Raw genomic sequence first — 22,723 nt, 5'->3', positions numbered from 1 at the left:
ATTTAGTTTAGATTTTTAAATTGATGCCGACTAATTTGATATATCAAATTAATTTACTATTTTACAATAAAAATGTATTTTATAATCTAAGTCACGACATGGAATTATGTCAATTTATAATTAATTACTTTAGTTTTCTAAAATGTGTTTGTGTATTATGAAATAATTGATGAAACCGACATGCATGGCTTAATTTGTAAAAGTACCAAATATTCCAAGGCTTTTTTTTTCCACGCTGAAGGGCGGACATTTTGGACTACATATATATATTTCTGCCTCGATCTCATCTTTTCCTCGATCTGGTAAAATAATACTAGGTGCAGACGCTTTCAAGAAAAAGCCATCCCACTTTCTCGTGGTCTCTACATCACTATATGGCCGTGATGGGTCCTTTGCTCTCAAAAGTTTAAAAAGAGTAATCATAAATGACGAAAAAGAAATATATATATATATATATATATATATATATATATATTCCTACTCTGAAGTGAAGAAAACGATATTATTGGGAGTTGTTGGACAATCATGTCATCTGCACTTTGATAGATCGATTGTTGTCGTTGAATTAAGTTGCAAAAGTGTTTACAATTCAGCAATGACGAGTACGAGATCATACAAATTAGCAAATTAATTACATATAATAGCCATTTAAATGCTCTAAATAGTTTCAAAGTTATACTAATTAATATCCCTTTTAAATCTCAAGTTATCCACAATTAGTGGCCGATCGATAACGATACATGCATGTAAGTCTGGCAACCACACACTCACAGATTGCTAAAGATCATGTTGACAATTCAAAACCAATAATTCTAAGTTTTGAACCAAAGTCTAGGTCGTGGATGCAGAGTTTTGTGTATATTTTTTAAGATATTGGCATAATGTTTTATGTAGCATGTATGCATCGTACGTGTGCATGCATGTTCTAAATTTACTGTTGTATGTTTGTGAAATCATATATATATATATATGTATATACAGTTTTATTTTTTGATCTGTTGCATTTATGAATTTGGGTGCAGTGTTTTACAAGGCAGTTCTTAATATGTATAAACATAGCTGACATTTTTGGGACCAAAACATTTAATGAAGTAAAAGATCAAAGCAAGAGATCATGGCATCATGGCAACATTAAATTTGGTCTCTGATGTGGGTGCGACATCAAAGTTGCATATACCTACATTGCGGACTCGAACCATCGCACCTATTATTTGCCTTTATTGCTCAGACCAATTTCTTTATGATCTAAACATTGTCCTTGAAAATTACCTAAATTTGAAGGTATCAGAGTAAGAAAGAAGCCCATAGAACCGATATTTTATATATATATATATATATATATATATATATATATATATATATATATATATACACACACATACTGGGGAATGACTTAGGTGCGTTAGCCTCGAGATGTACCTGACATAATAATTTAAATAAAAAAAATGAAAAAGTGATTAGTAGTTTATTTATCGGGAAAAAGAAAATACAAGGATAAAGAAAAACAAAAAATAAGATTAAAAAAAAATTTAAACTTCAGCAAAGTACGAGCATTGGTCTGCATCCATATTGGATTATCTATTTACTCTCTATATAATCATAAAATATTATTAATTTAATAATTTTTTTAATTTTTATTTTTATCACAATTTATAGTTCTACTAATTAAAATATTAATAACAATTATATTCTAATCAAATTAATAATAATTATATTCTAATTAAATTAATAATTAATATTATATATTAAGTGTTTTAAGTATTTTATTAGTTAAATTTACTTAAAATTAAATTTTATAATGAGAATGCTCTAAAATGTTTAGGTTCTAAAGAGTAAAGTCATTTTAATTTTTTTATTTAAAAAAAATTGAAACAAAAAGAAAGGAAAATGTGTACACTGTCAGAACAAAAAAGACATAAAAAAGAGACGTCAATTCATGTGCGCCACGAGGCTATTAAGGATCTCTTGGTAAAACATGATCTTTCATTAAATTCTACAATGGAGCTACACGTTAAACGATCAAGGATCTTAAGAACTTTTTGGTAAAAGAAAATCATTCGTTAAATTCTACAAGGGAGTTACACGTCAAATGATAAAGTATTTTAAGGGTCTTTTGGTAAAACAGAATTTAACGAATTTAACGGAAAAATAACAAAAGTTAATGGAAAAATAACAAAAGTTATTATTCACAGTTAAATAGTTACTTATTATTGTAGAATATATATATATATATAATATATATATATATTGTCCATAAAATTCATAGAGTAACATAAATACGTCAAGAGGTCTATTTTATGTTAATATCTTTTTTACTTGAAACTCTCAAGTTCGGACAACAACTTAAAATGATCTTTTCTCAATCCTTCTAACATCTGACATGCATGCTCCTTCTCAATTAGTCTCAACCCCAGTACTCTTCTCTAGATCGATCGCCGTCCAGCTCGCCTTTTTTCAGCTAAATTTATTTTCTTATGGAAGTGTGGAAGTTTTCCTTCGATCAATGAGAACTGGTACTTAGTAGCTGCATATTAAAACGCAACCTTTCTAGTTGTCTTTAATCATGAACGCCAGATCTGCCACTATTATTACGGGAATGGAAAGGAGTGGCAATACTATATATGGGGTAGTAGTACTAGTGAAATTATATCCATTTGTCTCAAAAATTTAAGTTGATGAGAATATGTAAATTTTATTATTTATTTTATATCTTAATACTCTTCCTCACTTGTGGGTCAGACTCTCTCACAATAGATGACCAAACACGTAGAATATTTAATTAAATGAGGATAGAGTGTAGAGTCAGGCCGGGTCAAATTCAAGACATCTGCTCTGATACTATGTAAGATCGCCACTTGTCCAAAAAATTTAAATTAATGAGAAGAGGTAGATTTTATTATTTATTTTATATCTTAATAGTAGTATGCTTGAGAAACTTGCTAGTTCCATGTGTCATGTTTTCTATGCATGCTTTCATTAATATTTTTATTCCTATCTCTTTTGTGTTCTGTCAATATTTCTGAAAAAGATAACAAAAGACAAGTAAATATATATAGTGAAACGAGCTCGATCATCATTCGAATATGAGAAGAAACATGAGGCTATAATTTGATATGGACATGACATAGTTCCAAGCAAAAAGATCATGTTATGTTTCTTTTAGACAGAAGACAGGTTGGAATCCCATGCTTTCATAGATTTTCTGTAAAAAGTTGTTTGTCTGTTGGGAAATATTTTGTTTTCTTTTCCTTTAGTTATCCAATAACTTTTTAACTTTTACCTTATATATATGCTCTTTTACCCCGAAAGTCGAAAACCTCTCAAAAGGAAGTTAATGCAGTCATCTCTTTTACATGATTTGGATCACCTTCTAAAACATGTTGCTCTTTTCTTTTATTTTGGTCATGTTGTATGTAGAGTTCATCAATCACAAATTAAGCAATGATAGATCCATATATGCAGGGGCTGCTATTTTCTCATTCAAATTTAGGTTAATTTAAAAGAGGTTGGACTTTTTGCTCTAATAATTAATTATCAGTGTACGTGAGTCATAAGAGTAGGTCGAGTTAGGTTTTTCTTCTTAGATTCCACTTTTAATTACTAATAAGCCCGCGTTTAAAGGACAAAACCAGACCCCCCAAAATTCAGATCCCAACATGAGATCTAAGGATAAAGCTTAAAATATTATTGTTGTAGTATGTGGCTCATATTGAGTTAAACACATATATAGAAAAAGTAAGCTGATGTCGGTAGTGAAGCGGAGTGGAGTGAAGGGAGCATAGAGTACCGAGTGGAGCGGAGCGGAACGGCTAAGGTTTAATCTAAATACGTATGATGTAACCATAATTTCATGCATAGTAAAAAATTCAACTCCCGCTTCTGTGGATGTAAGCACACTACCGAACCACGTTAAATTCTTTGTTTTTTTCTTATTTTCTATTTTCTGTACTATTTAGCACAACAATTATAATCTAAAAAGTTTCATGTTCGGCCTCTTATATATATTGTGACTCAAGACAGACAAGAAAAGAAAATGCTGCTTAAATACTAAAATGTCCCATGGTTTAACATTAAAAAAATAATAAAATAAAATAAAACATGCTTGGTTTACTATTTTATCAATTCCTTTCCTGTAATTTGCTAATGACAAATTTGTTGCATCATGGTTTTTAAAATCATGATCACTTGTTTTAAAATTTTAAACTGACGAAAGAGATAGATTCATTTATTTATATTATATTCTTAATATAGTTAATAGATATGAAACATGTCAATTTTTTTGGAACATCGCCACAGTATAAAATAAAAATAAAAACAAATAAAACATTAAGTAAAATAAAAGAAAAGGATAAAGAAAACCCCTTTTGAAAGGGGAGGGCCGGTGATCTTTGAGAGAGAGGCCGACCCTTAAGCTAGCTAGGGTAGGGAATGCTCCTTTGCGTGTAAACAAACCCAAAAAAGAAGAAATAAATTGTACGTGAGTTGATCACTCACTGCACCGTCTGCATGTGGTTGAAATTCTGTGAAATATGATTAGAACATTGAAGATTCCCTCCGAACGCAAAGACAGCATCAGTCAGATACACCACAACACTGATGACTGAACCTCAACCCAATTTTCATGAGCAAGTCCCCAAGCAGTCTCAGAGAGATGGGACACGCCATCATCCTTCTAGGCTTCCTCATACCATGAATCAAACATGGACCTTCCATCTTTCAGCTAGCCTTAATTTGTATAAAAAATCCAATTTTTTAATCTAAAAAGACAAAAGCAAAACCATCACTTTAGAATTCTATATATTCTGATTCTAAAATCCTTCTTTCTATATAAAATTTTTCATAATCATGAGAAAAGAAAAATGGCATGGTTTGCGTTTTTGTTTGAGTTGTAAATTCTATTAAAAATATTTTTAGAATGAGAGAAGTGATTGAAGCATGGGTTTTTGGTACGAGCTGTGAAAGCGCACTACAATAAAATTGTTTATTTGTGATCAGTTATTTTCTGTTAAAATAAATTTATTTTCGTTGCAAATAATTATTCGTATTGTAAATAATCCCTTACAAATACTCGTTTTTCTTATAGTAGCAATCCGAGTATCTAAAGTTTTTGTAAATACTTTTGTTGTATATTTGTATAAATATTTTTGAATTTTTATGAAAGTGTTGAGTATACCCATGATTTTCTTTAAAAGAGGAAAAATATTTTCATTTCAAGTAAAACAGTTAAAATATTATTAAATTGGTGTCTGATAATTATATGGATCTTATATGTATAATCTGAATATTTATAATAATATATTAAAAAATGATAGATATTTTTATTTTAAAATTATAATTACTTATCTAAACAATTATTGAAATTTGAAAGAACTCTTATGTCATGGAAATATTCTAAAAATTAAAGAATATAAATTAGAATATACAATTCAAAGAGAGAGACCGTACCTGACCCGTGAGGCTCACTGTATATTCAGTGAGCAAGTTGCTCCAAAATATCGGAATTTCTTCTCATACGTCATTTTCTAGACAGTAATTAATATAGAAAGATTAACAAATGACCTAAACACCCCCATATGAATGTGTAGCCTAGCTGATCTATCTATTAAAATAGATAGGCATTTGTGACATTATTGGAACGGACAAGTTGCCAAGATTCAAAAGAGCGAAGAGGATGGTGGGCCCCTGTCAATCCAAACGTTTTTGCATTGCATGTGAAACACTGTTGGGTATATGCCAAGTCTCATTTGTGGGGTCTACCTTAGAAAACGTCCCGCAATGCCTACAATTCCTTTATCATTGGCGGGTAGAAGGTTAGTTTAAAAGTTCCTAAGAGAATTTCAAAAGAAAATTATGAACTATTTTTGTACATAATAGGAAGAAAAAGTGTAATACTCGACGTATCTTAAAAATTTATCTTTTATCGTTTTAATAAATATATAGTGATTTCATATATCGAAATTTAGATTCTCAAATTCAAGTATATAGTCTTATTTAGTTCTCGTTTATTTTCACAGATGAATTAAGATTAAAGTTTAAACTTAAATAAAATATTATTAGAATATATTTTTTAATATTTTTTTGTTTTAAGATTTATTTTATAAATATTTTATAAAATTTAATTATTTATTTTATTAGATGAGATGAGATAAGCTGAGAAGAATTGTAAAAACAAACTATTCAAGATATAATAGTTTGGACACAAAACACTCTCAACCTATCTCATCTTATCTCATTATTATAATTTTATCAAATTTTTATTTAAAATATAATAAATAATTTAACTTTTTCAAATATCAGAACGATAATAATATTAAAAAATAATATTCTAATAATATTTTATTTAATTTATCTAAAATCATCTTATTTTATCTCACTATTTAAACGAATTTTAAGAGATACATGTATGAAATAATTCACCATTCATGTTCTTTTTTAGATAATATTAAATTATCAATAAATATTTTAAAATTCACTTCTTGATATTCTAACTTCTGACAAGATATTTTACCATATATTAATGACCAATATGAAACTGTGGCTGACGAAAAAATATATAATATACATATGACCCTTTTAATAACTCTTTACACAATTTTATTTTAAATAAAATATTTTTATAATATAAGTTAAAAAATAACATGGTTATAAAATGGTATTTTTTACTGCCATATTTTAATCCAGACCTTTCGTCGTTGTTCACAGAAGGGCCCCTCGAGGACAGAAGCAGTTTGAACTTTTCAGTTTCCACTCGGTATATGCATCAGGAAAACCCCAGTCTCGGCAATTGAAAGGACTGCTTTGACTGCACCCATCTTCCCCCTTGGGGGGGGGTGTGGTGCGGGTTATCAGTTCATCATTCATATCGACAAACACATTTTACTATACCAAATAATACCCAACCCATTTAAATCATCTTCCGTTTCCCCCCATTCCCACGTCACAAGCACCTTCAAAACGCTCTGGCTTCCTCCACTGGCTTCCTCCACTTGATGTTTACAGTGATGGAGGATCAGGCCCAGAACAGTAACAGCTGTTGCCATACACAAAATAGCAGAGGATGAAGCACCAGCCGGCAGCCAGTACTACTACATGATAAGGAGTAGAGAAATAAGAAAAAAAATACCCACCAATTGCTACTATACACAAACTTCTAAACATTTTGTGAAAAAGTGAAAACTCCTTAAAAGTTAAGACCAAACTGGCCAAACCCACCTCCCCCAGATAACAAAAATTAAAGAACCCTGCAAAATAAAAGCTAATAACACAAATCCTTGAATTCAGAACAAAGACTCCCATCATCTCCAATGAACTAAAAGCACTTCAAATGCTTAGCAGATCGGGTGGTGGTGATTGAGGTGGTGCATGTTGGCTGTCGTTCGAGTCTATGGTTGTTGTGGTGGTCGGAGAGTGTAGGGCAGTGCCTGGTGGTGGTGGTGATAATTCTGTGATTATGTTATTATATGTTGACTCTCCCTGTTTAGAGCTCGGTGGTTTTGGAAGCTCGGTTAGGATCTGAACCACTTCGCGCATTGTTGGGCGCTCCACTGCCTGCTCTTCAACACACATCATTGCAACATAGAATACGTGCATCAGTTCTTGTAGAGGAACTGAGGGTAGCCTTGGGTCGAGAATTTTGATGACTCCCTCCTTTTTTGAGTCTGTGATCTTTCGAACCCATTGGACTATGTCCACACCATCCCCGAATTCCCCAACTGGTTTCCTGCCTGTAACCAGTTCTAAGAGAACCACACCAAAGCTGTAGACATCGCTCTTTTCATCGACCTTAAGAGTATAGGCATACTCTGCATGAAGAAACATTGATTTTTGCTTTAAATAAAATACCAAACTTGAGTAATCTACCATTTAAATCTACAAACTTTCAATTTGTTGTAACAGAAACACTAACGACACTATAACTCAATGCAGCCCCAGAACATTAATGATATATGGAATTGTTTTTTTTTTTCTAAAAAATAAAAAATTATTTATGACTGTCGACAATAAACAGTCTCGACAATAAATAAGATGAGAGAATTATGGTTCCGTGGCTTAAAGAGTCAAAACTCGTATGAAACAGACAGCAACTATCACAATAATGCAGAAACTGAATCAAACCACAATATGAGACAAAAAAAAAGAGTCTTGTTTTTCACTAGCCTTAACATAATTAAGACTTTGAAACAAAAACTAGTACGTATCTAAAGAAACACGATCACAAAAAGAAAAAGGAGTGAATCAAAACTTAATTGAAAGCATACCTGGGGCTATGTATCCGTAGGAGCCAGCAATTGCAGACATGCACTCGGAAGTGCCCGAATCTTGCAGAAACTTGGCCAGGCCGAAGTCAGCAACATGTGCTTCGAAACCGGAGTCGAGCAGAATGTTGTTTGATTTCACGTCTCGATGGACGATGAGTGGCGAGCAGTCGTGGTGAAGATAGCAAAGACCCTTTGCAGCCTCCACGGCAATCTTATACCTAGTATCCCAGAGCAAATGACCCCCTTTCTTGCCGTGAAGAACTTCACCCAAGCTCCCATTTGGCATATACTCATAAACCAGAAGATTGGTCTCGTGGTTTGAGCAGAAACCCAGTAATCTCACAATGTGACGGTGCCTAATTTTTCCCAGGGTCTGAATCTCCGCATTGAATCCATGGTCATGGGAAGAACCCCTGCTCATTACCGGTAGTCTTTTCACGGCGACATGTTCACCATTAGGCATCGATCCCTTGTACACGATACCAGCACCACCTTTGCCTATAATGTTATCCTCCTTCAAGCAATCCAAAACATCATCGGCCGTGAAGTCCAACCGTTGGAATGCGGTCAGTTTCCACGCGCGAGCCTCGCTGGCCTTCTTCAACGACCGGGCTTTGAAGATTGCCGCCACTGCGAAGATAATCGAACAAAGAAGCAACCCAATCCCAAGCAGTAGCTTCAAAGAACCAGAGAGGGGACCTTTCCCGTGCGCCTGGCCGGCAGCATTGGTGACCCCTTCCTTGCAAGGACCCAAATAAGGACCGCAGAGGTCAGGGTTGCCCACAAACGACGTGGAGTTGAAGTAGCTGAATTGGCCAGTGGCCGGAACCAAACCAGAGAGGTTGTTATAAGAAAAATCAACAGAGGTCAAGCTTTGCATAGTCGCTATTGAAGCAGGAACGCTACCAACCAGATGGTTTCTCGAAATGTTCAGGTAATTTAGAATCCTCATACCAGTCATCTCGTTCGGTATCTCGCCGGAGAGCTGGTTTCGGCTAAGATCGATGAATGTCAACGACTTGCATTGGCTGAGTTCGGGAGCAATGGGGCCCAAGAATTCGTTGTGGCTGAGGTCCAGCTTCGAAAGTTGCTGTAACCTCCCAATTTGGGGTGGGATTCGACCTGAGAACTTATTACCATCGAGGGAAAGCTTCTGAACACCGGAGAAGTTGCCAATACTTGGAGGTAACGGCCCGGAAAGCCGGTTGTTGGAGAGGCTGATCTGGCCAAGACTCGCCGGGATCGAATCCGTATCCGGAAACTCCCCTGTAAGATAGTTATTCTGCAGCTCCACTTGGGTCAGATTGGGTAACCCGAAAAGCCCTCTTGGTATTGAACCGTTGAGAAAGTTGCCCCCCATTCGGATCCGACTCAGCGATTGGCATTTCCCGAGTGATTCCGGGATTGGACCGAACAAGAAATTCCCCAAAGAAATCAGAGTCTCAAGACGATTCCCAGAACACATATCTGGAGGCAGAGTCCCAGTCAGTTTATTCGTTGAGAGATCGAGAAGCTGAAGCTTCCCGTTCTTTCCCAGCCCCTGAGGAATCATCCTTGTAAAGTTGTTCTCCCACAACTGTAACACCTCCAGCTCCGGCATGTCACCAATAAACTCAGGAATTGCGCCGTGGAGTTTGTTTCTAAACAAGTTCAGCAGCGTCAAGTTCTTTAGCTCGGCAAACGACGCTGGAATCTCTCCTGTAAAAAAGTTATTCGACAAGTCCAAGGATTTCAAGCTCACCAAGTTCCCAAGCTCGACGGTTAAAGGCCCGGAGAGCGCATTTACTTGCAAAAATAGAGTGTCAAGCTTCTGGAGCCTGCTAATCTCTGGTGGTATCTCACCAGATAAGTTACAGCTGGCGGCGTCGAAACGAACTAGTTCCGATAGGTTCCCGATCTCCGGGGGTATGCCACCTTCGTACATATTGTAGTATCCCATGTAGAGCTCCCTGAGGTTGGTCAAGTTTCCGATCTCTCGCGGTATAGGACCTTGGAGCTCGTTACCGGATAAAGCCAAGTATTCCAGGAACTCCCATTGCCCGTACTGGGACGGGATCCCACCCGAGAAGAAGTTACCACCGAGATGCAAATGGCGTAAGTTGGGCATTTGAGTGACGGCCAAGGGCAAGTCACCGGTCATGTTGTTGTTGTAGAGATCCAACACCTGAAGGTTCTTGAGAAGGGAGAGCTGGGATGGGAAGGTGCCGTTGAAGCCATTGCTGGAGAGATTGAGGACGCGGAGGGCGGAGAGAGAAGAGAGCTCGGCGGGGATGGCCCCGGAGAACCGATTGGATGCGATGGAAAGGTTGGAGAGGAAACGGAGGTGAGCCAGGTCCGGGGAAAGACTACCAGAGAGGTTAAGGCCGGAGAGGTCGAGGACGGTCACCCGGCGACGTGAGGGTTGACATGTGACACCCGACCAGGTGCAGTGGCTGGTGGAGGCGTTCCAGGTAGAAAGAGCTGATTGTGGGTCTTCGGTGATGGAGGACTTGACGGAGAGGAGGGCTCTGTATTCCGGGAAGATGCGGTCTCCTGAGAGGGCCGGATGTATGTGGAAGTGGAGCAGAAGGAGAAGCAAAAGGAGGAGTTGCATTTTGTTTTTCCCTTCCTCGGTTTGGTTGAGAGAGAGAGAAGTAGATGGAGTGGGAGTGGGAGTGGGAGAGGGGCTGGAGAGTGAATTTTATTATTCTTTCTGAGAGCAATGGATCTTATCTTTTAAAATAAATCATTTAATTTAATTTTTTTTATTTTATATAATAACTTTTATAATATATCATATATCAATTTATTTATTTTTTCTTCATATTATTTAAATAATAATTTTTATTCATTTTAAACCTTTCCTTTCTACCAATAAATTTTAATATCCATATATATTTTTATATTTAAAATATATTATTATATACAATATAATATAATTCAGTCATATATACACAAAATAAAAATATATAAGTCAAATAAAAATAAAAAATAAAATCAAAATATGAAAAAAATTGGATAAATAATATTTCTAAGATATCGTTTAGAACAAAAACTAAAATAGAGATGTTTTAGATAATTAACAATAAAAAGAATTTGTATTGAAATGTAAAAGTAAAAGCAAATAAGAGAGTAAATGAAGTATAAACAATAATAAAAATAATTTGAAAAATAAACAGTATTCACTGCATGTAATGAATTATTGTAGTAATTTTAATTTTACATAATCAAATATAACTCATTTTATGAACAATTCTTTAAATAATTTTTGAAAATAGACTAAATAGATTGATTGGCTTTTAGTTCAGAGGAGACGTGAGATTAGAATATGTCACTTTATTAGGTATTTTAGATTGTCTTATTTAAAATAAAAAATGCTAAGCATCCCGCTCTCAACTCTATGATTGCACTATTTTTTGTTTTTTTTTGTTTTATATTTTTACTTTTGTTTTTACTTTGTGATTAAAAAAATATTTTTTAATGACATTGTGAACTTTTTAAAAATATATATATATATTTAAAAGTATTAAAAAAACACATGAAAATAACTAGCGGGAACCAAGAAAATGATACTCTTACCATTAATTCTTATAGCTAGATGTAACCGATGATATTTTTTATTTTTATTTTTAATTCTTCTTTTTACTTAGTGATTAAGAAAATATTTTTTTAATAATATTATGATTTTTTTTATTTATTTAAAAAATATTTAAAAGTATAAAAAAATACATATAAAAAAAGTCAACAAAAAGAAGAAGAACAATTATACCAACGGTAGCTCTCAGCAGTAGCTGGGAGCGGTAGACGTATCACTATCCTTTAAATGATAAGTATTTTTATAGAATAATTAATAAAAGTGATATGGTTTTATATAAATATTTTTAATTTAAAATATAATTATATAAAAAATTATAAAAATGATTGTACGTATATTGTCTTTTTTAATTTTTTTATTAGTTTTTATAAATAAATAAAAAAGCACAAACTAATTGAACTCCAATCCAATATAAATATTTTTAGCATGTATGTTTAGTTAGGAAATTAATACTCATTTTCAATTTATAAAAAAAGGAGCATCTAAGTGAAAAAGAGATAAATAATTTTATAATGTTTATTAATCATTTAATAGGATCTAAAATATTTACATATAAAATGAGTTTTAGAAGAATAAATACTCTAAATTCTATTTTTTGTATCTATTTATCTCCACTTAAAGGCTCTCATTTAAATAAGGACGTAAAAAGGTTTCCATTGCTTTTATTTCTAAATTTTTTAGGAACATTGGAATTATTTTAAATTATAAGAGGATGACCAATTTGAGAGATTGTTTAGATTTTGGGGAGTGCCAGAAAATGTTTCTAATTATTTAAAAGGAGTATACATATATAGAAAATTAAGGCTCTGTTTGAATAGTAAGATGAGATGAGATGATTTTAAATAAAAGTTGAAAGTTTGAATATATAAAATATTATTAGAATATTATTATTTTTATATTATTATTGTTTTAAAATTTAAAAAAGTTAAATTATTTATTATATTTTGTATAAAAATTTAAAAAAATTGTAATGATGAAATGAAATCATTTCTGCATCCAAACATAATCTACATAGATTGTATATGTGGATAATGGAGGTAAAAGTATTAGGTGAGTTTGTGAATTGGGGACTACATGTTTGACTGTCATAATCATGTTGCATTCATGATACCAGAATACTCTGCAAAATCTGGAAAATTAACCCCCCAAAACTACTTTAGTTCAACCAAACTTTGGATCCCCTTTCTCTCTTTTTTTTTTTATTAAGAATTTTCTTTACAGCTTCTACTTTAATTATCATTTGATTTTGCTTTTGGTGTTGTGTAGGGTCGTTTGCAGGGTCAAACAAACTATTTACCAGTCTAATTTTCAGGTCACCATGTAGACAATTTTCATTGCAACACAACTAAAAGACACCAAAAGAACATAAAAAGCAATAAAGAAAAACCATTTCTGCTCATTTAGCTTCCTTAATTAACCATCCCGTTAATTAAACACTGTTGGTTATGAATAAAGCTTTGCTTGATTAATCATGATCAAGTGGTCACATATGTTTTTTCTCTCTCCAAATGCTACACATTACCAACTGTACCGGAACGCGCGAAATGGATGGACAACATTGAGGGTTGCCCCACTTCTACCCATATTTCAAAACTCTTAGCTAGGGGTGTACTCGGTCCGATCAGTTTTGAAAGAGAATTTTGAACATAATCAGATTTTTTAGTCTAACAAAACTTCGGACCGGATTAGACTGAGAAAGCCTTTGAATCGGACCGCTTTGGTTTGTCTGGTCTGTCTTATTGAGGTGTTTTAGTCTGACCTTTTTTTTTTATGTTTTTGACAAAAAAAATTATATAAAATGAAAAAAAATGAATTGAATGATTTAATCTAGGTTGTCTAACTAAGTATATACTAAACTAATTAAGTGTTTTAATTAAGTAAAATAAATTAATAATGTTAATAGCATGTGTATTATCAATAATTAATAATTAGTACCCTATGTTAAAGTTCTTAACCTTTAATATTTTGTATAGTCTAAGAATAAATAATTAGGTTAGAAAGAAATTACATATTACTTATTTTCAAGATATATAACTACTTAAAAAAATTATAAAATATCATATAAAAAAATATTTAAAATGTTATATAATAAAAAAACTCCACTTTAAAAGGGGACTAGACCGAATTTCTTACTTTCTTGGATCGAGACTGACCATTCGGCTTAATTTGAATTCAAAATCCATCTCAACTCATCCCATCTCATCATTACGATTTTTTTAAATTCTTATATAAAATATAATAAATAATTTAACTTTTTTAAATATCAAAACAATAATAATATTAAAAAGTAATATTATAATAATATTTTATTCTACTATTCACAAAATATCTCAACTCATCTCTGAATCCAAACGACTCCTAAGCAGTCTCATCGAAACCGTTCCGTCATGTTGATATTTTTTATCCGAACCAAAATTCTTACACCCCTAACCTTAGCAATCGAGTTTTTCTTATTATTACTTTTTTAAACACCCAAGCTTTTTTCCTTTTAAACATATCTCATTTATATATAGTTATTCATTTATTGAAATTTTTTAATTCGTAAGATGTTTAGATAATCCAATATTTAAATTGGGTGATAATAGGGAACATAGGTAGAAGATTCTTTACTCAAGAGTATTGAAAACAGTAATAATAGGGAATTATTAAGCATTATAATTTTGTTTGGGGTTGGATAAAGCTGGTCAAACAATGTTGACTGACATGGAGAGACACGAGACGGAGTGTTTTGGCATTATCACCGTTCGAAATTACCTTATCAACCTCCAAATGTTGTAAGATTTACATATTTTTCCTGGGTTGGACCCAACGTATTGTATCGTATCGCAGTGTAGTGGGATCAGCGGCTCACAGTGATCAGAGCTGGCTAATGAAGAAGGGTGAAGGCAGAGTCACGCGATATGATGGTCCCGACCGGAATAACCAGTGAATACATAGAAAAGTAGATCAGATGGGTAAAATTCAAAATGACGAAGGAGTCCTTTTACCGCTCCCTCCCCAAAAAGAGGTCGACACAACACAATCGATGTCGTAGGAAGGGTTGTCGTTTAATGTGGTAAGACCATAGGACCCTTTAAATGCAAGTGTCTTTTCTGGTGGAAACAGAGAGCATCTTGTCATTTGGAAAGCAAGCATCCAGGTGGCAGGTCTTTATCAACATCAACACCGCTATTCGGCCCCTCTGCTCTACCCCACTCCACACTACTCAAAGCTACCGATTTCAGCATCTTTCATGCACCGCCCATATCATAAAAATTAAATATTGAAGAAAATATTTTTAAAATATTATTTTTATTTAAAAATTTAAAAATTTAAAAATTATAATGATTAGATGAAAATATTTAAAAATTAAAAATTAAAAAATGTTTGTGTTTTAAATAGTATTTATATGTTGAGATACAATGAGATGAGATAGTTTCAAAGGTTTGTAAAACCAAGACAGACCTAAACCTTAGCCTATTACCAGTTATAGACAAAGACCGTATTTTTTTTCCAACATTTATTCAAAATGTTTTAGCTATAAAAAGATTCTATAAAAATAAATTTACAAACTGATATGATTTGATAAGACTCATTAGATTATAAAACTAATTTTATTATAAAGTAGATCTAACAAATCATATCAAAATATATTAATTTATAAATTTATTTTTATAAGATTTTTTTTTGTGTGGTTATAGCACTCCACTTTCAATAAAGGAATTCTGTATTACAATAATTTATAAGAGTGAAAAGAGGTGTATGCTCAACCAACATATGATTACAGTAGGTATGCTAAGTGTAAGACAAAACTTGTCATTTAAGTTATTTCATATGTCATTTATTTACATAAAAGAAATTACTAAAAAATATATAAAAGATATAACTAAAAATGACAAATATAAAATTATTTAGGGATGACTAAAATATCTGTCTTGATTGACGGATTGCAATATCAAGATAGGAAACTGTATGACTTGGTGAGATTCATTGTAGTTCACTAATTTTGAATGTCTGATGTGGCGGTGAACAATGCTGAAAAGAGTTTTCTTTTTTCATTTTTTTTGGGAAGAAAATGGAGAGAAAAGAAGAAGATGATTTCTAAATAAACGACTGAACGGAGTGATGGCTTGATATAAGTAAGAGAAGAAAAAGCAAAACTCTTAAGGAAAATACTACTTTATCTCTCACTTTGACCGCTCAAAGTGACCGCTTGACTTTTTTTTTTTTTTTTTAATAATTAAGAAAGTGATTTTAAGTGTATTGATGTATTTTTTTTTTATTTTTTAAAAATATTTAAATATATTAAAAAAATATAAAAAAAAATAGAAAAAAGAAAAGGCTGGGCGGTAAGCCAAGTGGTAAGGGTGGGGCGTCAGAGTAGCCCCACCCAAACTCTAATATGGTATTGGAGAGGGAGTTTGTTGTGAAAAATGATAAAAGAAAGTAAAGTAATACAAGAAATCAATCACAAGACATAAAAATTTACGTGATTTGACAACATAGTTATCTCTATGGAGTTATATAAATTTTTATTATTTTGAAAACTGTTAAAGTACACAATGGGGTGAAATTACACTACTTAGAATAGTCATACTATTTATAATAAATATATATAGAGGATTGTATGGTGGAAACTCTAATTTCACAATTATCGCATTATTTGCTCTAACGACTTCTCGAGAAAACTATTTACTTGAGTTTCGTTCGAACGAATTTTCTGTATGATGTTTCTCGAAGTCACAAAACAGGCCAAAAATTTCTCGGCTCAAGCCTGCGCTCTATGGCCCAAGTCTCATTGAAACTCTCCCAAAAAATTGTAACAAATTCTTGTCGAGTCATGTTATCAAATTGGATTGCCACAAGAATAAATCAAATTCCATAGAATGTCGCCCCAGCCGACGGAGATGACTTTGTTTGATAGAAACTTTTCAAAGGATAACCTCTTTGATTTGTAAAATGTTTATTACGAATTTGTTTGATAGTTTAAAGATGTTGTGTCATAATGTGGAGAACGATGTATATGGTACAATATTTTTTTCTAATAACCCTAATCCAAGGATCAACATCATCCCATGTATTGACATTTAGAATCAAGGGCCCATATTTGTTTGGACGTACGTAGTTAGGCCGATAGCATTAAGAGTTTGTATGATAGTGAGAGTATGAAATAGGGTGACATAACTAATTTTGGTGTGAGGGAAGAGGGAGGGAATGAGAGGGTTGAAGGTTGTGGAAGGTCGAGGCCAGGGTGTTATTTTTATAATCTCTTATTGTATAGTTTAGTAATATGTTTTTATGGGGAGTGGGGTTAGGAAGTTGGAAAGAGTGAGTTGGGTGGAGACAGATTCGCTGGTTGTATCTACTTACGTACCATAGTTTTTCAAAACAATTTCACTTACAACTAGTAAAAAACAAAAGCTTAAAGGTGGGTTGGGATACGCAAAAATATCTCATCTTATTTTATTTTATTTCATCATTATAATTTTCTTAAAATTTTATATAAAAATATAAAAATTCAACTTTTTCAAATTTAAAATAAAATAATACTAAAAAATTATATTTAACAATATTTTATTTAATTTTCAACAAAACATATCATCTCATCTCATCTGAACTGTTTATCCAAACTCATCCTAAGACTTTTTTTTTTTGTACAGTAAGCTTAAGAATCTTATAAGTTAATAAGAAAAAGGAAATGAGCAAACCCCCAATCTGCATGCCCGAAGCTCTAATTCCCACCCCTTCCCAGAAATCACGTCGCATGAATTACTATTTAATGTATTGGGTGGTGTTCCTTTTATAAGTAATGCGTAGCTTAATTTTAAATACAGTGAGATTTTACATGTTTTCAGGAATCACCGCATGAAGAGTTTTGCTCGAACTAATTTAGATTCTAAGTACTCTTGTGGGATTATAAAATTACTCATATCTATATTCGGATAATGTTGTAGCTGATTTTCTTATTTAAGCAGGATTTTGAAAGTTTAAATACAAACTAGATTGATAATAAGGATACTTTATCTAGTCAGTTAAGATGCCTTATTCGCATAGACATAATTGATTTTTCTTATTTGAGGTTATCAAAGTGAAGTACTAGGTCTTTGCTTCTCGTTTCTTTATTTTTTTTTTTACATGTGTGATTTTGTTTCGCTTCTTACAGGTTGGTTTCTTAGATTTGTTCTTTTTATTTGGTTTGTAATTTTTTAGCTTTCTTAGTTTATAGTTGAGTCTTTTGATTTTTGATACATGAGTCTTTATGTTTATTTGTAACCTTCAAATGTCTGGTTGTAACTATAATTTTCTTTCGCAAAAAATCAGAGCTATTAATAAAATTGGAATACCATCAATTTTTTTTTTTTCTTTTTAAAATGTACTGCTGTGGAAGAGCCCAAACGCTTTACCCCTTACTATTTCATGGCTTTTTATCTTTTCTTTTTTAAGAAAGAATCTAGTTTTTCCTTTACAAATACAAAAGTATTCCTCCTTTGTAATTTTCTTTTTGATTGAATTTTTTTTTTAACTCCGTCTAATCCGAGGATTGATGAACTGCCTTTTTAAATATGCAAGTACCAGATAATGGCTGATCTCGAGGAGCCACCCTATGGCCACGGGCCACCTGATTATGGGCCTCCACAAAGTGGGTCACAGCTATTGTATATAGGCTTCTTTTTTTTTGTTCTGGAATTGGCCAAGCACATGGGAAGAGGCTTGGATGGTGGCCCGGACCTGACCAATATGTATATATACCACATGCCACAATAGACAGAAAAAAATGAGAGAACGATTCGTGAATTTTTATATGGGTTGTTTGTGACTGGACTGGGTACGAGGATCGGCTTATGGTTGTGGCAGTTGATGCTAGCCATAGTCTTAGCGTGGTGAACGTTACAACTTGATAGGCACACCTATATTTATAAATATATAAGATTCATTTATATATTTAATTATTTTATGCTAACCACGTCTACATTTAGTGGTATATTGGCATTGGATTTTATAAAATATTTAGATAGTGAAAGTTTAAAGAATATTATGGATCAAATTTCATTAGCATTGACTTAGGTAAAAGTTAGCTAAAATAACTTTCAGCTAAACCTCCCAACAAATTTAACTAGCACTGTTGCAGAACTAAATAACTAGCACTGTTGCAGAACTAAATTTAACTAGGCCATATTGCTCCCTGATTTTTCTTATTTTCTCAATTAGGACTTCCCAGAACAACTTTGTAATGATCTATACATCCAGTTCAAGCTGGCTAGCCTGCCATGTAGGAGATCATGCCTTATGAATTTCAACAATATTGCTAATTTATAATACATCACTACGGACAACATTTAATTGCATACCAAAAAATCAATTGGAGACATACCTGACGTCATTGAGCATTGCTCCTCGTAACTGTCACTAATCCCTCCCACCTTGATTCCTTCGTGCTTGTCGTCCTTGATTCCTGTGTGCTCGCCTTCGACGATTCTCTATTCTTAAGTATGTCCGAGGGAACATCTTAAAAACAATGTCGTCGACATGTTTATAGTAGCGTTTCCTCCACCTCTTCCAAAATATAAGAGGTCCAATAAAAATCCCAAAGCCGAAAACAAATCCCAATTCAGCACTTAAGAAGTCCCAATCAATTGAATTCCCAGAATACGAGTGAGATTCTTCAGATGGAGGAAGTGACGGTCCCAATTCTTCATGTATGCATTTTTCTTTTAGAGGAAAGTCACACAATCCTATATTTCCTTCGAATGAACTTTCTGGTAATGCAGTAAATTGCTTGATCTGTGGAATCTTTCCCACCAATTGATTGAAGGAAAGGTTAAGGTATGCCAGGAACTTAAGACCATCTGCAACTTGGAGAGGAATCTCTCCGGTGAGCTTGTTGCTCGACAAGTCTAGTGACTCAAGAGCAGTCAAGTTTCCTAAAGCTTGTGGGATTTGACCTGTAAAAGCATTGTGAGATAAGTTGAGGGCATATAGGGCTTTGAATTCCCCTATAACTGCAGGTATATGTCCGTCAAAACTGTTGCATGACAGGTCAAGTGAGGTGTAGATAGTTAGGATCTTCACTAACTCAAATTCGTGATCTTTTAATGTAACTCTTGCCGTAATTTGATAGCCTATATCGAGATTTGGCTCTATATATTTGAGATCTTCAGTCTTACTTTCGGTTCCAATCATTGCCTTCCAGCTAGAAAAGTAACGTATTGGGAACTTACCAACAAAAAGGTTTGAGGCCAGGTCTAAAATTTGAAGGTTGGACCATGTGGTATTAGCGTCTAGACAATTAACAGACTCATAAAATTGGTTAGATCGCAAAATAAGGACTCTCAATGTGTCTATGTTCTTCAAATAACATGGAAAGGTATCCTGAATGCGGTTGTTCCCGACGTCCAAAACCTCCAAATTTGTATTGCACTTGGCTAGGAATTTTGGTAGCTTTCCTTGCAGTTGATTTCCATTCAGAACCAAAGATTGTAAATAACATGGGTAGTCTGAAAAGGAATCAGGAATTACTCCAGTAAGATTGTTTCCCCCTAAATCCATCACGCTTAGATTTTTACTCATTTCAATTAAGCATTGGGGAATTGTGCCAATCAAGTGATTATGGGACAAGTCTAGAGCATCAAATGTAGCATTGCACAGTGACGTAGGAAGAGTCCCCTCGAATTTATTCCTTGAAACAGATAAGAAAACAGAGTTCGGATTTGGATTGTAGTGGTCCAAATTTGGTTTGAAATTTTGAAAATTCAGTAGGAGAGTTGAAAGTTGCCCTTGGAGCTGGTTGGAGTGAAGGTCTAGGATATACAAGTTGGAGATGTTGGGAGAGTTTAAATTCACATCAAGAGTCTCTAGACAATTATGAGAAAGATTCAAAACCAGAAGATCCGGAAGTCTCCAGAGCCAACTAGGTAGCTCACCATGAATCTTGTTGTCAGAAATATCTAACTTAATTAATTGAGAAACGTTTCTCGAGGAAATGGGAAACTTCCCGGTCAGACAGTTATTCTGCAGCTCCACGTAGGTGAGATTGGGCAAACTGAGAAGGTCACTTGGCATTGAACCGTTGAGAAAGTTGTGCCCCATTCGGATCTCAGACAGCGACTCACACCTCCTGAGTGAGTCCGGGATTGGACCGAACAGTAAATTTTCCTCAGTATACAGATGCTCAAGCCGATTCCCAAAACACATATCAGGAGGTAGAGTACCAGTCAGTTTATTCGATGAAAGATCAAGAAACTGAAGCTTCCCATTCTTTCCTAGCCTCTGAGGAATAATCCCGGTAAAGTTGTTCTTCCACAAGTCCAACTCCTCTAGCTCCGGCATGTCGCAAATAAACTCAGGAATAGCGCCGTGGAGTTTGTTTCGAGACAATTGCAGCAGCCTCATGCTCTTCAGCTCGGCAAACGACACTGGAATCTCGCCTGTAAAAAAGTTATACGACAAGTCCAAGGATTTCAATCTCACCAAGTTCCCGATCTCCGGTGGTATCTCGCCGGATAAGTTACAGTAGCTGGCTCCGAAATGAACTAGTTTTGATAGGTTCCCGATCTCCGAGGGTATGCCACCTTCGTGCTTATTTGAGTACAGTCCAATGTAGAGCTCCCTGAGGTTGGTCAAGTTTCCTATCTCCTGCGGTATAGGACCCCAGAGGTTAGGTCCTGATACATCCAAATATTTCAGGAATTTCCATTGCCCGAACTGGGACGTTATCCGACCTGAGAAGTAGTTACCACCTAGATTCAAATGGCGCAAGTCGGACATTTGTGTGACGGCCAAGGGCAAGTCACCTGTCATGCTGTTGTTAAAGAGATCCAAAACCTGAAGGTTCTTGAGGAGGGAGAGCTGGGAGGGGAAGCTGCCGTTGAAGTAATTTTGGGAGAGATTGAGGATGCGGAGGGCGGAGAGGGAAGAGAGCTCGGCAGGGATGGCCCCGGAGAGCTGATTGGAGGCGACGGAGAGGATGGAGAGGAAACGGAGATGAGCCACGTCCGGGGAGAGAGTACCAGAGAGTTGAAGGTCTGAGAGGTCGAGGACGGTCACGCGACGACGGGAAGGGTTGCACGTGATACCCGACCAGGTGCAGTGGCTAGTGGAGGCGTTCCACGTAGAAAGAGCTGATTGTGGGTCATCAGTGATGGAGGATTTGACGGAGAGGAGGGCTCTGTATTCCTGGAGGAGGTATCCGCCAGAAATGGTTGGATGGACATGGAGGAGGCACAGAAGCAGAAGCGAAAGGAGGAATTGCATTTTCATTTTTCTCTTTAATTTCTTGATTTGGTTTGGAGAGGTAATGAAAAAGTAGATATGGGGCGAGAATGAGAAAGATGTTTGTATTAAGTCAAGTGTGAACTTTGAAGCCTTTTATAAAGGTCATTTGGAAAAAAAAAAAAAAAAAAAAAATTAAACGATTTTTTTAAACAAGACTTTTTTGTGGCCTTTTGATTTTGAAGTTAACTAAAAAGATAATCAAAACTCTTCGATTAATATCAACAAAATGCCCTTGTTAATGGTCATTGCACATGAGTATTTATAGTAAATCTTTAATTATAAAAGATTTTAGTTATTAGTGTTTAACTTATTTATAACTTATTTGTATACTAGACTTATTTCTAATTTCTAATTATATGTTATTATATTTTAGTAAATTAGTATTATGTGTTATTAATTTATTAGTTATTTCTATATTAGTGTCTAGTTTATTTATATTCTAGACTTATACTATAATGTCTAATTACATATTTTTATACTGTGTTTAATTTATTTCTAACTTAATTATATACTAGACTTTGTAATATCTAATTACACGTTATTATACTTTAGTAAATTAGTATTATGTGTTATTAACTTATTATATTAGACTTATCTCAATACTAGTGTCTAACTCATTTCTATACTTGATTATGTATGT

General features: G+C 33.9%; 2 protein-coding genes across 2 annotated transcripts; both read right to left on the bottom strand.

The window, feature by feature from the left end:
* Positions 1 to 7,019: 7,019 nt before the first annotated feature.
* LOC121262346 (leucine-rich repeat receptor-like serine/threonine-protein kinase BAM1) lies at positions 7,020 to 10,945 on the bottom strand. The gene is made up of 2 exons (XM_041164789.1): positions 8,259 to 10,945; positions 7,020 to 7,802 (listed from the first exon to the last, which is right to left on the bottom strand). The coding sequence occupies exons 1-2, from the start codon at positions 10,849 to 10,851 to the stop codon at positions 7,321 to 7,323; spliced, it is 3,075 nt and encodes a 1,024-aa protein (XP_041020723.1). The 5' UTR covers positions 10,852 to 10,945; the 3' UTR covers positions 7,020 to 7,320.
* An 8,273-nt stretch (positions 10,946 to 19,218) lies between these two features.
* On the bottom strand, positions 19,219 to 22,109 carry LOC121262158 (leucine-rich repeat receptor-like serine/threonine-protein kinase BAM1). The gene has a single exon (XM_041164564.1). The coding sequence runs from the start codon at positions 22,066 to 22,068 to the stop codon at positions 19,219 to 19,221; it is 2,850 nt and encodes a 949-aa protein (XP_041020498.1). The 5' UTR covers positions 22,069 to 22,109.
* Positions 22,110 to 22,723: the final 614 nt, after the last annotated feature.

The sequence above is a fragment of the Juglans microcarpa x Juglans regia genome, chromosome 4S (assembly GCF_004785595.1).
Source record: "Juglans microcarpa x Juglans regia isolate MS1-56 chromosome 4S, Jm3101_v1.0, whole genome shotgun sequence".
Lineage (NCBI taxonomy): Eukaryota > Viridiplantae > Streptophyta > Magnoliopsida > Fagales > Juglandaceae > Juglans > Juglans microcarpa x Juglans regia.
This window is presented reverse-complemented; position numbering and strand designations above follow the sequence as displayed.

Coding starts and splice junctions, on each gene's coding strand:
- LOC121262346 (XM_041164789.1), bottom strand. CDS start 10,851: ATGCAACTCCTCCTTTTGCTTCTCCTTCTGCTCCACTTCCACATACAT. Junction 7,803..8,258: donor CTACGGATACATAGCCCCAG/GTATGCTTTCAA, acceptor TTCTTCATGCAG/AGTATGCCTATACTCTTAAG.
- LOC121262158 (XM_041164564.1), bottom strand. CDS start 22,068: ATGAAAATGCAATTCCTCCTTTCGCTTCTGCTTCTGTGCCTCCTCCAT.